Genomic DNA, 18,756 nt, shown 5'->3' on the forward strand with positions numbered 1-18,756 from the left:
CCGTCTCCGGGGTGCGGAACGGGGCAACGGGGCTCGACCCTGGGCGGCCCGGGGAGGAGGAGCCTGAAGCCGCCGGGGAGGCTCCGAGGGCCGGCCCCGCTCCCCGCTCGGTTCTCGCGGAGCCGGGGCGGAGCCGCGGGCCGGGCCGGGCCGACAACATGGCGGAGGCGGAGGGGGAGAGCCTGGAGTCGTGGCTGAGTGAGTACCGCCGGGGCCCGCCGCCCAGCCCGGCCCCTCAGCCCCGGCCTCGCTCCCTCACGCACACCCCGGGGTCCCCTCGGTTCCCCTCAGCCCCTCTCGGCCCCCTCAGCCCCATCCCTGCCCCGCTCTCCGCCGGTTTTCCCTCACCTTCCACCGGCAGCCGCAGCGGGGGAGCGCCCCGGCCCCGGCCCCTCGCCTGCCCGCGGTCTCGCTGTGGGTCGGGGGGGACCCCGAGGCCGTGGCCGTGGAGGCACGGCAGCGCTGGGGGGCCGGCGATCAGCACTTTAATTGTTAAAACGTCGGGCAGGGTTGTTCGGCACCTCCGAAGCTGTCGCTGCTCTGACCACAAAGGCTCTTTCCCTTCTCCTTCCCCCGCCGGGCTCTCTGTTAGCGCCGTGGATGGTCTGAGCGGTGTCTGTGAGGCTCGGGGCTGGAGGAATTTCCTAAATAAATTGTATTCCTGTGTTATACAACCATGTTTTGCAAGCAAGCAAGCTGCTCTCTGCGCCTAGCTGCGCTTGCAGGAGTTTTGGGTGTCCATTGGAAGACTGCAGGCTGGAATATTTAAAAATCATTGGTTTAGGAAAATTATTCCGTATTACAGAACATCAAACATTAGAGACGGAAAGAAAATTGACTCGTTCACCTCACAGCCATTGCCGAGCATCTCCCTGCTGTGTCCCTGTCCCTGCCTTTTTGCTGTTGGCTGTGCGGAGCCTCAGCGCTGCAGGGTCTGGCCCAGGGCTGGAGGGGACTTGTGAATTAAACAGAACTGTCATTTTTTTTCATATATTCCAATTATAGGGCTTCTGCTCCTGCCTCTGGGATGCAGTCTTGCAGATTGATAATTTATTACCTGGATTTTGTTCCTTTTTTTTAGTACAGCTACTTGTTCGATTACAGTGGTGAGCAAAGTTCCTAACTAGTTGGGTGCTATGTAAATAGCAGAATCCTGTCATTCCCCTCAATGCTTCAGAATGTAAAATCTGTTACCTTTTCGGAACTGTACTTCCATTAATGAGATGAAATAATTCTTGTTCTTCCTTGAATTTTTATTTAAAATTCAAATGCGTACGTGGTATCATCATCTGTTACAGGAGTTATTGGCTAAACTATGTTTTCAGCTCTCACTTCTCATTTTAGATCAATCCCTTCTGTCCCCTTATAATTCTTGCTCCTCCTCTGAACTCCCACAGTTTGTCAATATCTTTCTGTTTAATTGTAGCCAGCGAGACACATGAAGGAACACCCACATACCTTCCTTTTAATCTTTCTCTGAGGAGGACTGACTCACCAAATTCAGCATGTGTGTGAAAATATCGAGTAGGAAGGATATTTTAGGCTGTGCAGGCTGGAAAGCTTCCTGGCTCTTTGCTTTGTGTTTTTTATTTATTTTTAATTGGGGAAGTTGAGAGAGGAGTTAGCTCCCTTGACCATGCAGTAGGATGCTCTGTCACTGAGAGCACATGAAGAGCAGCGTTACAAAAGCCCTCCTCGCTGTGAGCAGCATTATTGCCTGCTCTGTGTTGCAGTGAGCCTGATTGCAGAGCAGTGCACATTTTTTCAAAGCTTGAGTGTTGCTCTTGTTTACGATGATAAATTTATGCCTGGTCACTGCTACGGTGGTTTGTGCTGGTGTGATTGTACAGCTCCTCCCATAGTAAGGAAGCATGGTTCACTTATTAAACGTAAATTACCGGAGGAGTCGTGCACACCAGGCAGGCAGAGTGCAAAGGCTGGTGCCTCTGAGTGCTTTCACCAGGCCTCCTGAGGTTATTTTTCTTGTAACCATCAAAAAGATGTACCGTGTCTAATGCTAACCTTGAGGGTGTGCACCTGCCATGCCCTTACTGAAGGGAAGGGCCAGAACTGTCAGCAGCGCAGCCAACCTCCCAGTCACAGGAAGACGGGAAATTCCTTGCCAGTGGTTTTTCTGTACTGGTGGTATGCAGCCTTCCAGGCTGCCCTATCTTTCGGTCATCAGGTGGAGTCATAGACCCATGAAGTAACATCGTCCTCGTGTCCTAATGCTGCAGCAGGATCTGTACTTCAGCCTGCCATGATCTAGCATCTTCATCTCCTGTCTCATTTCAGGCAGTTGGGGTGAGAGAAGGCGATCCCTTCTATTCTCTCCCTGTCTGCAGGCTTTTCTTTTGCGCTTAATTGAAATAGAAGAGGAGGTTAGAAGATAGTGTCAGGTGTACAAACACAGCTGGATCCTTTAACTTTATTTAGTGCTGCCTCTTCTACTGCTTCTGAAAGGAAGCTTATTGCATCGCATTCACGTCAGGCCTAGGCAGTGTCCAGGTATCTGACAGATGGAGACAGCTAAAATATGATGATTGTCCTTTTTTTTTTCCTCTCTTGTATCACCATGGGTCAGCATTCTGCTTGTCTTCCCTGAGCTACAGACAGAATCTGAACGTTAGACTCTGATGCACTTGGACAGGGTATTCCCAATTCATGTGCTAAGCCTGATCAGGAGAAACACTTTGCTGGGATAGTTCTTCTCTTATCTCTATAGAGAAGTAAACTCAGCAAAATGAGTGTTCATTACCAGCCAATTAATATTCCCTGTATTCCACAGTTGTTGCTCTGTACAGAAAATAAGCACCTTTGTTTCGCATGTAATGATGCATCTGAATGTTGACTCATTAGCGTTTTGGGGTTTAGCAGAGCAAATAAATGCTGAATGGCTCTGATGCTTAGGTCAAGTATGAAGCAACTTTCAGACAATGCTGCTCTTAGGTCGTATAAAGCTAAGGCAGAGATGCTGACAGGACTGGGCTAGTGCAGAGACTGGTTTCCAAACTGCTGATTCAGATTTGCTTGGGCGCCACTGTGCAATGGGATTTTCAGGATGGGGCCTCATAGACAAACGTCTCCGCAAGATCAAACTTCATAATCGGTACCAAATGGGCTTATTTTGGTAATTTCAACGGAGAAGCCAAGGATTTAATGTTCTGTAGCACCAAACTTCTTCCTGGAACTAGTCCTTTCTTGAAAGGGTTGACCCCTATTTGTAGAGCAGTAGTAGCTTCCTGCCTACGTTTTAAGTTTTCTGCATAAAAGTAGAGGGTTTTAGGTTATATCTTCATAGGCAAGATACAGCTTCACGTGGGGAGAGGCTGAAAAGGTTAAGCACGGGAAGTTAGCTTGTCTGGGATGCTGTGTTAACATGGCTTGTACTGAGATCGGTAAGCGAGTCAGTTAAGGTATCTGTACAAACCAGCGTGTTGTCATGAAAAAACATCAATCTTCAGAGCCAGGGCAAAGCTTCTGATCAAGAACATTAACTTATGAAATAGGGCTTCACGTGGAGATTTTATGAATGTTCAAAATAGGGAGTTTCTTCGTGTAGAACATAATCTCCCTTCAGTAATGTCCCTCTCCTGAGGATTTACTATCTTTACGTGAGAGCTTTTGGTTCAAAAAGTTAGAGGAATCTGAATCAAATATGAGTGTGAGAAATAATCCAGTGTCATTCCAAGAAATCCTTAATTTTAAAGCTGTTCCAAACATTTCTAACGTTGGCAAGGACCTGTTGGTTACATTTTCCCATTTGTACCAGATCTCTTCCCTAATTTCAGGATGTGTCACCAACAAAGAGTTCATTTAGTTGAGTGTCCTTCCCTGTTTGTGCTCTTCCTGTATTTATTAAATAAATTCCATTAACTCCAGCCAAGAACTGTATTTCTTTCATGTAGGCCTGCAGAGCAGCAGAGGTACTTTGGAGCACCAAACCATGCCCGATGCCATTTGACTCGCATGAAAAGGCTGTAGATTGTTACACGTCCATATTTTCATGATGTTTCCAGGGTGTTTAGCAGCTGTGAGCGTGGAAATAAGGTTTAAGTGCCTCATGTTTTGAGCAGTTGCTTGGCTCTGTAGCAGCTACATTTTAAAGTAAGCCTTTCTTGAATCTCTCAAGCTCAAAAAGTAGCTTGGTAGCTTAGCTGGTACAGCGAGATGTCATCCCACAGCTAGGCTTCCCTGGCTGCCTTCTTTGACTTAGCGAGGGTCCTGCGCAGGTCAGAAGCGGATTCACTGGTGCAGAGTATTTTACAGATGCAACCCATGGAACAATTTGCAAAATTACCTTACAACTGTTCTTTTGTGAGGAGGGAAGCGTGAGCAAACCTTGTAGTTCTGCTCCTGCAGCAGTCCTAAGGTGCACTGTGGAAGTGAGGTTTGAGCCTAGGTACTGAACAGTTGTTTTTGTTTGCTTGTGGAAGTGTAAAAGGATATGTTTTAATGGTGATAAAAAGTGATGCTTTGTAATGTTGCCTGCGTTATTTAGTTATGCTTTCCTGTATGATTAAAGTACAGGCATGTGTGCTGTCTGTTTTTTTTCCCCCTGTACTTCATCCCGTGCTCTATATTATCTGGCTAACTCATACATTCTTTTCTGTGTCTATCTTCGTTCAAAATCTTGAGGAATGCTTCTTAAATATCAGACCCTAGCTAGCTACAGTGCATTGTTGCTTCCCATGCAAGAAAGAAATCTTCATGTCCAGTCATCTCAGCTGGAAAATTAGATTAAAGCAGGAATCTTGTCTACTGTAAATTCAGTGCTCCATCAGAGTGAAGTAAAATGCATGAAGATACTTTCATAACAAAAAGAGATGTTGATAGCCTCAGGATTCTGCAGTCGTACAATAAGCGAGATCCCGGTGTCTGAGGGAGGATCCATCAGGAGCTTGGCATAGTCCAGTCAGTAGAGCATCAGTCTCTGTTTGAGCATGCAGGATTTGAATCCTTACTCATGTACAGGCTGTGGTGTTTATTACTTGCAAGAAGAACTCAGTGTGTAATAATAAATTTCAGTTCATAGTTCCCAGGAGAAATGATAAGGCATCCAACAAATCACCTGACACTCTAAAAACAAGTGTCAATGCTAAATGACTTCTATTAAACATCTGATCTTCCAGCTCTTACTTTTACAAAACTCCCAGGGAATACAAAAATAATTTCCTATGTAGAAAATTTGAGGGTTTAGCCTTTAAGGAGTTTATTGTTATAGCCAAATAGAAAGAGCATTTCAGGTAGAGGGAAGCAGAACCAGCTCAAATACTTTCTCTTGTACTTTCATTTACGATGTGGAAAAAGCATGTTTCTGAGTACTTGACATTTGGCATCTGCTTTTTGGAAAGCTGTGATTCTTGCTGGATATTTGGATGCATCAACTTGGAAACACCCTTTCCCCTGACCAGAGGCAGCATGTGTCAACTTCTTTCTTTTTTTTTATAGTTGGCGATGGATGTCAAACGCCTTTCTCTAGGAAATGCATGACTTTTTATACTGTGTCTTTTTGCTTGTTTGGTAACATATTTTCTTTCTCTTGCTGAAGATAAAGCCACTAACCCATCTAACAGGCAAGAAGACTGGGAATACATCATTGGATTCTGTGACCAGATCAACAAAGAGCTTGAAGGGTAGGTGTCCCAAACCACGTTAGACTTAGTAATTTAACATGCGCAGTTTAAAATATGTCATTTGATCATCAAAGTTTTATTTTTTTTCTTATATATATACTGATATCACAAGGAAGATCTGGCTGGAAATGAAACAAGGTGCTGTGAAGTTTGATTTTCCTTCTGTGAAGGGAAGGTTTATACACAGGCTGAGTCCTAGGAAAATATGAATCCTGAATCAGCCTCATGTCAACCTCTGCAGCTTCAGGGTTCTCACTCAGCCAAACTCACCCTGTTTTTCAGTCTGTAAAACAGGGTTAGTGCTTGATGGGTCTTCACATAAAATCTGTACAAACCTCCTGGTCACAGCATTCCTGTGAGCTAAGGAAGAAGTCTTTTCTTTTGGAAAAAGGAAACTAATTCATGAGAAATGATGTGATTTCCTGGGCTGGGGACTGTACTGGGAGTTGTTTGGCCCATCCCAAGGAGGAATCTGGAATTGCTGGCTCAGAAGACCAGCCCTGCTTCCTTTTATACATGCAAACAGCCAGGCTTACAAAGATGTCTTGAAGATTTGTTAGTCTTTGTACACTGATGAAAATGTGAAAAGTACTAATTTCTTTTAATCATGTGGAAGATCTCATTTAAACAGTAGAATTCTTGAAAATCCCTCAGTATGTTCCCCTGCATTGTGATGGGCACCTGCTTTGTTTCAGGCCACAGATAGCTGTGAGACTCCTGGCTCACAAGATCCAGTCGCCGCAGGAATGGGAGGCAGTACAAGCCTTGACAGTAGGTAGTCCTTGACCCTTCTCTTAAATCCAGCTATGTATCATTTGACATTTTCCATGCAGAGTATAAGAGCAGCACAGCGTGTGTTAGTGGGGTTAGCTGGGGCTAGCCCTGGGGCTGAATTCCCTGCTGGGAGGGTGTGGAGAGGAAGAGGGAGCGCGGTTGCCTAACCAATGTGTCCAGATTGTGCATTAGCAACAGAGCAGTTGGAGATAACTCTGTGTTTCAGCTGCTTTCATTTGTTATCCTTGGGTAAGACTTGTGTTTATTGTTGTGAGCCCTTGTAGGGAGGTGACTGACCCATACATACATTGCTGGGAGTGGGAGAGCAGCCTGTCTTGGTGCATCACTCCTAAAGACAAGGAATTCGTGCCACTGTCCCAGAGCAGGAATCTGTGTCTCACTGACATGGGTCCTTCAGCTCCCCTGTAAGCCAGGCACATCTAAGCTGTTATTGTAGGGTTTTGATGTTTGTTTCAGCTCCCGTTTCTGTTACTTGAATGCAGGTGCTGGAAGCTTGTATGAAGAATTGTGGGCGAAGGTTTCATAATGAAGTTGGAAAGTTTCGCTTTTTGAATGAGTTAATAAAGGTTGTGTCTCCAAAGGTTAGTCCCTGAGCCTTACTATTTTATTTATTCTTTGTCTGGCCTCCATAAGCTAAAGGCAACATCCAGAATGTTTCCAGTGCTCTGTCTGCCTCATTGCGTTTATTAGCATATATTCAAAGACCATTTTTTAGTTAACTTTTCTGTATGCTCTTCCTACTATTTCTCTCAGTATGTTGTGCTTATTTACTTTTGATATATAGCCCTGGTACTGTTACAATGCTTCATGTAGCACAAGGGATTTTAAGCCATCAATTTAAAATGGTTAGGTGGTGGTTGTCTGTTTTCTTTGCTTGTTAGTTTTGTTTTTCTTGGGATGGGATTGGTGGGGGGGGGGACATGCCAGCATCACTGGAGGAGAGATGTGATACAGAAATTAGAGCATGAGATATGGCAACAGGACAGAGTTGTAATCCTCACTTTGCTGCTGACTTGCTGTAAAGAGTGCCCGGGCAAGTCCCTCGATATCCATGATCAGCTTAATGTGGTGAAAAATAGATAGAAGCACCCCAAGACATGATTAATCCAGTGAAGTATTCCAAGATTCTTTCCTGTAAGACACTGCAGGGGGGTGGCATCTCTATTGCTATAATTTTTAAATAGCAACACTTTGAAACTAACAGAGTATCTGCACTTTCTTTTGCTGAAGATAGTCACAAAGCCTTTGCTGTTAATTCAGATACATTTGAGCACTTTTTCCTCTTAGCATGGCATCTTAGATCTTGGATTATACACCTCTTAATGTATATTGCTGAACTTCCATTCTCTGGGTTTGGGCTTTATTCTTAAAAAGAAACAAAGAATGATGAGAATTTCCATCTTTTTCACATTTTTAGTACCTGGGAGATCGGGTCTCGGAAAAGGTGAAGACCAAAGTGATTGAATTGCTGTATAGCTGGACAGTGGCGCTGCCAGAAGAATCCAAAATCAAGGATGCCTACTACATGCTGAAACGACAAGGTAGGAAGTCAGCTGCTCCTTCACACATTCCCTCCAGCCTGTGCTTGTAAGCAGGAGTGTCACAAAACATACAACTTCTAATTAGATGGAGTCAAGGCAAACTGAGAGGAGATGGAACAAGGGAGAAATTCCTTGAGTCTTTGGAAAAGCTAGTCATTATACTGGGGGCTGGGTTGGGTTGGTCTTTTATTTTTATTTTTTTTAACTAGATCAGTGAAACACCTTGCAAATGCTTTTGGTTTTGATTTGTAGGGCTTTATTTTGATGATTTTTCTCTGGAACTAGTTTTAAATGATTTAAGGACAATTTAAAGTCAAATAAGAGCCTCCATGTAGCTTTTTCTGTTCTTTTGACCAGATCACTTTACAATTGTACCTTTAAATTGATACAAATGTCTTGTGTAGGCAAAGTGAAAAAAGCTTGGTAGAGAAGCATGTGGCTTCAAAAGGGGGAAAGAAAAAAAAAAAAAGGGTTCTGGGAAAGCTCCTGGGGGTAGAGCACAAATCTAAGGGTTTGGCAATGGAACAAGCAGGAAACTTGGCTGTTTCCCCACTCATCGTTAGGAGTCTGCTCATCACCCCATCCTGCATTGCTGTCTGCTTTCCGGCTCAGCTCAGTCTTACAAAGAAATGTCATGCCCTTGAGTTTGCACAAAGCTAGGTTGTCTGGGACTCTGCATAGTGGCTCAGAAGCTAATGTGAAAGGGGAAAAGACAAATAGTGGGGAGCTACTGGTTATACTGAGCTCTTAGAGGAACAGTATGGACATGGCAACACAGTTGCTGGGGTTTTGTCCTTTATTAAAGAAGACGTTCTTTGTTTGGCTAGCATGCTCAGTGACTTTGATGCTGTATTGCATATTGGAACAGTGTGCTAGTATCAGTGGACAGATTGGCAGCTTGTTCACTTTGACAGCAGCATGTGACTAACAGGATGCACTGTGTGATGGGACTGCACTGCAAATCCATGTGGGTTCCCTTCTGCTTTCAGGGATTGTTATGTTTGATCCTGTGATTCCTGTGGACAAAACCTTGATTCCTTCTCCACCGCCTCGCCCCAAAAACCCTGTGTTTGATGATGAGGAGAAATCCAAGGTATAGTGAAGATTTTTATCATAATTACTGATAAAAAGTAATTGCTTAATGCACGTTTGGAATAAGGAAGGAAAGCACACTAATTCAGCTTTTATTTCTGGGGAAGTGATCAGTTCTTTCAAAGAACTCATCGGTTTAAATATGACTGCTTTGTCTACACACCTAACCTGAAATCCAAGCAAAGACTTGTCTGTGTTATGCTTATGTAGTTATTTGTTGTTAAAGTGCCATCCTGCTGTAATACTAGAAGGCAGAAAATGTTTCACAGATGTTGCCAAAAATCATGTACAGGAGGAATAATTGTGCAGTGTCAAGTCTCTGCAATATGACAGTACAGGTCCTGTGCAGAAACAAGAATGTAGCAACTGATGTAAAACAATAAACCCATAAATAATTCCTGACTTTGTAATAGTGGTCTATGTGTATTTTTCCCTGAACTGTTCCGCTAAATTTTTCTTGCTGCTTCCATTTGCCCAAGGGTTTTTGTTTCCTGAATATCGTCATCTTGTCTTACAGCTTCTGGCCAAATTGCTGAAAAGCAAAAACCCAGATGATTTACAAGAGGCAAACAAGCTTATAAAATCCATGGTGAAAGAGGTAAGAACTTCCTGTAGGTGACTGGGACCAATCAGTGGTGTGCTTTGTAGGTTTTAAGCAATTTAACCCCACATTGGGAGAGAGCTTTAGCATCATGTGAATGGCAGGACCTTGGTTTCTCAGGCTTCAGGAGCATTTGTGTTGGTATATTCCTTAGTTAAATTGTGGGGACTGAATGAGACTGACCGTCAGTAATGACCAACCTCTTCCTATTTTTCTTAAAACTTCTAAGAAAAACTTGCATCTAGTCCAGGTGATTAGTGGATGCTGTCTGATGACTTAGCAGGGCTGCGTGAAATGAATGTGTTGGTAATTTTGACTCTAGCTCACAACTGGGAGGTATTTGTATCACAGAAATGTCTGCAGTTGGTGTCCCTGATGGGACGTGGCAAGGATTGAATGCTGTGTTGAAATTAACTGTGTTCTTGTTGCTTGAGATACTTTTTCACATCAGGGTTTGGTGGGAGCATTTCTGTACTGCCCCTGGTTACCGAGGACTGAGTCATCAGACTGGGTCTTCTCACAAGCAGGCCTCATGGAAACACCTTCCTGTTTGTAGAGCTGTGATGCATCCACCCATGGCAGGCATTAGAAACCCTAGAGTCCAGGAAATGACTCACTGTGACTCTGGCAAAAAACAGTATAGCTCCTAGACGGAAAAGGATGTATAGGTTTCCAAAATGTTTCCATTCAAGCTTCTCCTGTCCCCAGGGCAGACTCTCCTACATCTTCAGTTGGAATCTCAAATCAGAGATGGGTGGACATTTACTAGAAACAACCAGCACACTCTGGTAGAAAATATTTTGTTTCAAATATGTCTTTTTTTATAAAATGTCAACAAGGAACAACAACAAACGCACACACCAAAAAAAAATAGTCTGGAAAGGTCAGAAAGGGACTTTCGGGAACACAATGTTTTCAACACTTCTATTTTTAGTAATATAATTATAAAGTAAAATCTGTTTAATGAGACTTTTTGGAAATACAGAGTTTTCTAGTGTTTCAGAATGGCAGTGAAAACATGATCAAATAAACAAAGCTTCACATGAATGGAGAGTGGTGTGGTGGTGTTTTGGTGTGTTTTTTTTTCTTTTTAGCTCAACCTTAAATAGATATAATTTTACACTATTTTCAAATGATACCTCCTGTTGTGATACTGTGGACCTTTACAGGAAAACTCACTTTTCATGTCTCTGTTTACACCTTGAAGGATGAGGCTCGGATTCAAAAAGTGACAAAGCGCATGCACACGCTGGAAGAAGTAAATAACAACGTAAAACTGCTGAATGAGATGTTGGTTCATTACAGCAAAGAGGAGTCGTCAGAGGCAGACAGAGAGCTCATGAAGGTGGGTCTGAGCTGCTGCTTCCCAGAAATACTGCAGTCAGTCCTTTCTTCTTCTTGTTCAGATTTCATTGAGTTTTGCAAAGAATTATAGTGCAATAAAATGGAGAGCAGCGCCAAGAAACAAGAGCTGTCATGGTAAACAGCAGGCAAGAAAATAACCATGTTTTTAATACTTCTCACCAAAAGATTCAGTGCCTTACAAGGATAGTGGGTAATAGCTCTTTTGCACATTTTTGAAGTCAGGTACAGCTGTTCTCCAAAGATGCAGTGTAGCAGAATTGAGAAGCTGCAGTTTCTAATTCTTGGTACCATTAGAGCACACTGGTTGTGGATAGTAATTGTCCCTCACAGCACTGTGGATGGATAAACCAAAGGCTGATTGGGGCAGAAAGCATGTCCTCCCCTGTAGCTAGCATTAAAGGGTTGGGAGAACATCAGGAAGATGAAAATTAAAACAGACACCAGGGTGTCGTTTAAACGAGTTGGGGAGAAATGTTTACACCACTAGTTGATCCGTTTTAACTGTTGATAGCGGTTTATCTCAAACAAAGGCCACCCTCAGCCCCCTTTCTGTTGAGATAAAGTCAGCTTCTTTGCTACTGCTGTAGTCATGGGGGTGGTTGGATAGGCTCAGGGCCTTGAAGAGTTGCACTTTATCTAATTTTAAAATTTAAAATTATACTTTTGTTTAACAACAAGGTTATGGAACAATGGTATGAAGCTTAAGAAAACGGTTTATTTCTGTGAAACATTTCCTTCTTGCCACCTTTCTTCTGTGTGGTTGCAGACTGAGTAGAGGTTGTCTGTTTTTTCTTGTGCTTTTAGGGACAACTAATACAAGGAACAAAGATCCCATTTGGACTAGAATGGGCTGAAAGTGCTGATGTGAGAGAGGACTGGGAGGTGTTGTGTTGAAAATGCAGACTGTTTGGACTCTCACAGTGATGTAATGCTTCACAGTTCTGTTAATAGGGCAGGGACAGGGGATCGTGGCTGTCCTGCTATGCTAGCCTGTCCAGCTCAAGGGAAGCTGGCTTCTCTGTTCTGGGCTTTCCATAGAATGCCTGGGCAGTCATTGTGCTGACTGGTATTGCTGACAGTGGCTCCTGGCTGATAAGACGCTTTGTCCTAATCTCTTTTCCCAGGAGCTCTACGAAAGGTGCGAAACCAAAAGACGGACGCTGTTCAAGCTAGCCAGCGAGACAGAGGACAATGACAGCAGCTTGGGTAAAATAAGTTACACTTCTCCATTTTAACTACAGTTGTGACCTGTGACTATGCAAGGGTTCGCCAAGGGATCAGCTGATGTAAAGATGCCTCTGTGGATGTGCTTTGCTTTGAGCAAAAAGACAAGTTCCTTGCTCTTTATGCTTATCATTTATGTTCATGCAAGGACTTGACATTATAGGGAGAGGCTGGGGGAGAACAGCTGCTGCTGGGGAAGGGGAAGGGAGTTACTGTAGAGAACAAAACCTTGGAGTCATTTTCATCCTAACTGTAATGTATATGGACCTAGAAAGGTCAGGGTTTTGCTTAGAGGAGCATGGCAGACAGAATAATGGAACTCATAGATAATTGTGTTTATTCTTGTTAATTATTTAGCTGTTAACAGAGTACTCTCAGCATTAGTGACTAAAGTATTGGAGGTTGTTTTTGTCTCTCTTGCATGTAGGGGATATTCTGCAGGCCAGTGACAACTTATCCCGTGTGATAAATTCCTATAAAAAAATAATAGAGGGGCAAGTGATCAATGGTGAAGTGGATCTCCCTGTGACATCAGCAGTGGAAGGTAAGTTCCTGGGAAGCCAACTGTTTAATTTTGAATCCTACAATTTTGTCTTCTGGACGGGGTTTCCTATTAATTGTGATAAAGTAGGCTATTGATGGTTCCTTTGGCCAAGATTTTGTGAATAAGAGGGGGACAAGGCAGCTCCCAAGCAGTGGATAAACAATTATGCTCGTGGGCAACAGCGTTACAGTTTTGCATTTTCCGTTGCTGGTTGCTTGTAATTGTAATGGCTGATAACATCAGTAGCAAACCTGCATCTGAACAGTTTGTGTGCCTGGAAGTTCTCATACATCTTTGTCTCCACATTTGTCCTACCTCCTAATGGTGCCATGGAGGAAGAGGACAACTTTACTAGAAGGACAAGAGCGGGAGGGTAGGAGCCAGGCCAGGGGTCCTATCCTGGTTTTGCCAGCAGTTCCATTTGTGAATTTAGGCCAGTTGTCCAGGGATTTCAAAGGTGAAACTGAAATGTAAAGTGGACGTGTTGTGTGTGGCAGGATTGCCACTTGGGAGTTACTTCAACATTTCTGCATGAAGAGCAATAGAGGAAATGGATAATGTTGTCTGACAGCATCCTATTGTAACGAGACTGAAGGGAATTCTAGATCCAGACTGCATATATTTTCCTTGACTCTAGCTTTCTGGTAGCCTTATAGTTCTGGAGGATCTCCCAGAGTCTGATCTGAGCTCAAAAGGTTTTGAGAAGATTACAAGTTATGCTCCAAGAAGTGCTGGGGAAGGAGCAGTGGCTGGAGCAGGTGTTGCTTTTCAGATAGAAATTTCCTAAGTATCTGGGTTGATTACTTAACTTGTGGGCAGCAAATGGTTAGGTGGACAGCATGTGGGCTTTCTCCTGTATTTATAAAGAGCAGTAAGCCACAACGAAGGGGGGATCTGCGTTATCTAAACCATCTCACTGATTTCTTCCGTATGATGTGCTTGCTCTGAGCCTTTTGCCTTCTTTCCTAGTAGTGCTCTTCTCCTGTCCGCTGCAGGGAGTAACTCCACGAGTAACCTCAACACCCTCATTGACCTTGCTGGATTGGACGTCTCCGGCACGCCGCCGCCTCCGATGCCGCCCACCACCCTGACGCCAGCCCCCCCGGCAGCCCCGGCCTCAGCAGAAATCCCCATCCTCCCGCCTCCTCCACAGACGTTTGCGCAGTTGCGGAGCAGTTCCTTGAGCCAAGTGGAAGCTGCACCTGCTCAGCAGAGCAGCACTGCCAACTCCCTTTCCTTGCTGGATGAGGAGCTTCTGTGCTTAGGTAAGAAGACACTGGGGGGCCCAAAAAAGGGTTACTCAATTTAAGCTTTTAAAAGTCCACTTATTTCCTCCAGCATGAGTTTGAGGGCTGGCTAATAGGAGCATGAGATGCCGTTGATTTTGGCCACACCAGATTCTTCCTGCTCTTGGCTCATCCAGTCGATTACTTAGTGAGCCCTTAGGGCTGTCCTGGATCTTGGTAGAGTTTGAGGGATGGTTGAGAGAGGTTGGTGATTCAGATGGTGCAGCTGGGAACAGTAACCTGTGCTATTCCCAAAATATTTATATTGGTATATCTTTCCTTGCTGTGATTCTGGTCAATCCTGCATGTCTTCAGATCTGTTATTTCTGGAAAAGTCCAGAGGATTTCTCAGACGCTCTTTTGAATCATCCTGAATATAAGAACTGATCCATGAATCAACATTAAAGTCCGGTGTTCCCAGAGTAGGCAGCAAATGAAATAACCACTGAGTGTGATTACAGTCTGATCTCTGTGGGTGCATAGACATTGGTGCTGATTTCAGTGCTGACTTCACAGCTCTGCTAAAGAGCAAGGTGCCCTAGAGGGACTGCTTGGTAGGAACCTGCAGAATTCCTGCCTGTGAAGCCCAGATATGAATAGCAGGAGATGCCATAAATCAAAATCAGGATGGATTAGGAGGGCTGTGTGCAGGATGTTGGCTGCTGGTGCTGTTGGTCCCTTTTCATCATCATAGACTTGCAACCTGTTTCAGTCTTTCGTTAGACTTTTGATCTCTGGCAGAGCTGAATCAAGTAGTTTGGTACTGAAACAACTTCCAAGTGATGACACCTAACTCATTTTCCACTCCAGTAACCTATTTGTTGTTTTTCCTTTTAGGCCTGAATGACCCAGCCCCTGCAGCAGTGAAGGAGACATCAGAAAACAACCAGTGGAGCATGTTTGAGGTACAAAGGAGGGAATTTCTCAGGGGAAGGGAGGGAGGGCTTGCTATTGTGGGAGGTCTCAGGACACACTTTGTCACCTTGGAGAAAAATGATCACACATACGAGCAGAGGGGCGGCTGTTCCGGAGGGGAAGTCTGGCTTAGTCCCAAGATCTGGGATAGCTGTGTCTGAACAGAGTAAATATCCCTGAGTGTGGCTGTCTCAGTTTCCAATCTGTCCCCCATGATGTTAGCACTTCCTTTGCTTAAATTACAGATCAGATGTAGTCCTGACATAGGCCGCAGACTTTGCTGCTTGCCACCCACCACCTGTTTTTGCGGTAAATCTCTCTCCCTCTGTAACAGTGCCACCTCTACAACGGGACAGCAGCGAGTTAGAGCATGTACTTGTCCTCTCTTGCAGAATGACCAATTGGACCTGGATTTCTTTAATCCGAAGACGGTGACTGTTGCTTGCAACCCTGCAGGGAACCCTCTTCTCCATCACACATCCCAGACCACATGTGGAACATCAGTGCCGCTGCCTTCTGCTTTCACAGCCTCTCAGACTGCTTCCAGCATCCCTGCACCAATCTCCACACCATTTGCATTCTCTGCTGGACCAGCTGCACCTGTGGGGCCTCCCAAGACTGTTCCAGCTGCTCCTGGGTACTTCAGCTCATCTGTGGGGAGCAATATGTCACAAAAGATGGATGCGTTAGGACAACTTCTTGAAGAAGCCAAAGGGTAAGTAAAATTTTTGGACTTTCATTTGTCTCTGTGGTTAGAAAACCAAGCTTGCTGCAGTGTCAGGCTCAGAGACAGACATTCAACTCTCTAGTTTGGTAGAAATGTGTGATTGGGATCTTTACAAACTAATAGTAGAGTTCCGCCTTCAGCAGGGAAAGGCAGACACTGCCAGGTAGAGAACAACTGTGCTATTGCCTGATTTAAGTCTGCAACGTAAGGTTAGGCTGCTAAGGTAGAAAGGCCTTTGGCCATCTTAGCCTTGCCCACCTTTGCCAAGGTGAGGCTCTGCTTTCACCTGGACTTAGTGATGTTTAATCCTACCAATGCCATTTTCCTTGTAGGTCTGCTTCTTACAGGAGACCTTAGTGAGTCACAGACTCTAAACTGGCTCCAGGCCCCTGTTTTGCCCTTGTGATTTGCTGTTAGTTCTGGGTTCGTGGTGAAATGCCTGCTTCACTTTCAGCTTAATTTTCCCATGTTTTTTGTCTTCTAGGACTGCCACCCAAGGCATGGCAACTCCCTCAGTGTTCCCTGGGGTTGCTTTGCCAGCCCCTGTCACCTCTTCTCCATTAATAGCACCTGCAGGGCTGCCCATCACTGCCCCGGGAGCCCCTCCAATTCCTTTCTCAAGCAGCTGCACTGCTGGCTCAGGGAGCCCTCTCTTCCAGCCAGCATCATTCCAGCAGCAAGGCAGTCCCATGAAAGCACCTGAAATTTCTTTGGCCAACGTCCACGTTCCCTTGGAATCCATTAAGCCTAGTAAGTACTTAACATTTTTCACCGTTCTCTGAACATTTTTTAAAAGCAGAGCTTCCTGACTAAGCTCATGAAGTGGAGAACAGGGATGAGAAATCTCAGCCAAGCGTCAGACTGTCTTCTGAAGCATACACCTGCATTCCTCTCCTCTTTGCTCTCTGTGGCAGGCAGCGCCCTCCCGGTGACGGCCTATGACAAGAACGGCTTCCGGATCCTCTTGCACTTTGCCAGGGAGTGCCCACCAGGACGGTCGGATGTGCTGGTTGTGGTAGTCTCGATGCTGAACACGGCACCGCTTCCTGTGAAGAACATAGTGCTGCAGGCTGCTGTTCCTAAGGTAGGGATCCGTGGTTCGGACCCACAGCAGTGTGAATCTGCACTTCTGGTTAGGCCTGGGTCTGAACTCAGGGACTTGGATGCAACAGCCTGGTTCTGCCTTTCTGTAGGCAGTGCTCTGGCTGCTTCCAGAACATAAAGGTGGTTGTCAGAGGCAGAAAACACTAAATAGGGTAAGATTAAAAACTGCAGGTAGTATGTATTTTATTTTTCTTTTTTTTCTAAAATCAATCCAGCCGTGTCTGGCTATGAAGATGGCTCAGATAGCATAATGACAGGACTGTTACGTGGATAGAGCCACCCCTGAGGTCCTTGGGAATGAGAATTTTTTAAAGACATCTTAAATTTGAAAATACATTCCATTCTGGTTCTCACTGCACCTACGTAATTCCGGATGGCTGGTTCCAGTTTTGAAAACTGGCCCAAGCAGCTATGATCTGCATGTCATGAAAATGCTTGTGTTTAAAACCTCTGCCACAAGAGCACTTGGGGTAGGAAGGTGCTGTTGGTGTTCACCTGATCAGTGCTTTTACTCTGGGCTGACTTGTTGGGACTGATTTGTTGGTCTTCATGTTCTATTGTATTGTGCAAGTGAGCTGGCTCTTGTCTCCTCATTCTCACATGTGGATGGATTTCCTTCAGCTTGGATGTCTGTTGTTATCTCCCCAGCCTGTGCATAAATCTTCCATCCTCCCTAAGGTAGGAGGTACTCCCTGAGCTTCCACTTTTGTTTGTTTGTTTGTTTGCAGTCCATGAAAGTGAAGTTACAACCACCCTCTGGCACAGAGCTGTCGCCATTCAATCCCATCCAGCCACCTGCTGCCATCACCCAAGTCATGCTTCTGGCAAATCCTACGAAGGTGAGAGGGGTAGACTGTAATGGAGTGGGATTTATCCTGTCCTTTTCAGCCAAATCTGATGTAAGCTGAATTCTTCAGGGAGTTTGGACCAAACCTATGAGCAAATGCAGCTGTTAATTCTTAAGTTGCCCTCCAGAGGTGGTCACTGCCGCAGCAGACCAGTGGTGTTTCAATTAAAGGCTAGAGTGAGCCTGTATATAGTCTTTTCCCCCACAGACTTTTTCAGCTAGGAAAGAGGTGAGAAGACCCTTTATATTTTTCCCAGCAAAAGGGCAACAGTCATATAAGGGTCAGCTTTAAAGGGGAACAATCAGAGCTGCATCAGGACCTTGTCTTAATTCTCTTGTGCACTGGAAGTGCCCTGCTTTGGTGATAATAAGCGTGATGTGAAATTAGCTGGTGCTGTAGAAATACTTCTGCTGTGTTGAGGCTATATACAGGCTGACAGAACTGAATGAACAGACTAATTAATGTCAGATCACGTTCCTTCCCTGTGGGATGTTATGAGAGGTACCTGTGACCAGTGAAACATCATTAACACTTTCCTTTCTGCTCATTGTGCTAGGAACACCTGGATAGCTCTGGAAGCCCTTGCTAGAGTTTGTCATTTAAGTAACCTGCTCCATAAAGGTCAAAGCCATGTGCTGAAGTAGTTTCTAATTTTTTGACAAATCTACATGTTACTAGTTGAGAATTACAGCAAAAATGTCCTTAAGGTATCAGCTGAAAGTTACGAGATCCAAAAGGGTGTCAGAAGGCTTTGGTGCATTGTTGAAGGTTTCACTTTGTGAAGCCCATGGAGGTCCCCTCATTGAAAGACTGGTTCCACCCCCTGGTTACTGCTTACTGGGAATTTTGCAGAGCAGGAGCCATTTTATCTTCCTGCACATGATGTGCACTACTCCAGCAGCATTCTTCAGGCTCACTGGAGAGCAGCTGAGTGGTGAATGCTGGCTACACGTACATCAAACTACTAGTGCAGATCATTTGTGCTTTTCTCCTACTGTTTCATTATAATCAATAAAGCTTCTATGTTTTAAAAACTGTAACGTAAATAACTTAGGTTTGCTAAGTAGCTGAAATATGC

At 44.6% G+C, this 18,756-nt stretch overlaps 1 protein-coding gene across 1 annotated transcript in view; it reads left to right on the forward strand.

Moving 5' to 3' along the window:
• The first annotated feature begins 4 nt into the window (after positions 1-4).
• GGA3 (golgi associated, gamma adaptin ear containing, ARF binding protein 3) overlaps positions 5-18,756 on the forward strand; it is a 23,302-nt gene continuing 4,550 nt past the window's right edge. Inside the window, exons 1-16 of the mRNA XM_048064206.2 lie at positions 5-198; positions 5,552-5,636; positions 6,332-6,407; positions 6,914-7,012; positions 7,849-7,972; positions 8,962-9,065; positions 9,582-9,662; positions 10,873-11,010; positions 12,155-12,236; positions 12,682-12,798; positions 13,794-14,063; positions 14,922-14,989; positions 15,392-15,714; positions 16,211-16,476; positions 16,641-16,810; positions 17,559-17,669. Coding sequence (XP_047920163.2) covers positions 159-198; positions 5,552-5,636; positions 6,332-6,407; positions 6,914-7,012; positions 7,849-7,972; positions 8,962-9,065; positions 9,582-9,662; positions 10,873-11,010; positions 12,155-12,236; positions 12,682-12,798; positions 13,794-14,063; positions 14,922-14,989; positions 15,392-15,714; positions 16,211-16,476; positions 16,641-16,810; positions 17,559-17,669 — 2,154 coding nt within the window. The 5' untranslated portion in view covers positions 5-158. The remainder of the gene's footprint in view (positions 199-5,551; positions 5,637-6,331; positions 6,408-6,913; positions 7,013-7,848; positions 7,973-8,961; positions 9,066-9,581; positions 9,663-10,872; positions 11,011-12,154; positions 12,237-12,681; positions 12,799-13,793; positions 14,064-14,921; positions 14,990-15,391; positions 15,715-16,210; positions 16,477-16,640; positions 16,811-17,558; positions 17,670-18,756) is intronic.

Source organism: Anser cygnoides, chromosome 19, assembly GCF_040182565.1.
Source record: "Anser cygnoides isolate HZ-2024a breed goose chromosome 19, Taihu_goose_T2T_genome, whole genome shotgun sequence".
Lineage (NCBI taxonomy): Eukaryota > Metazoa > Chordata > Aves > Anseriformes > Anatidae > Anser > Anser cygnoides.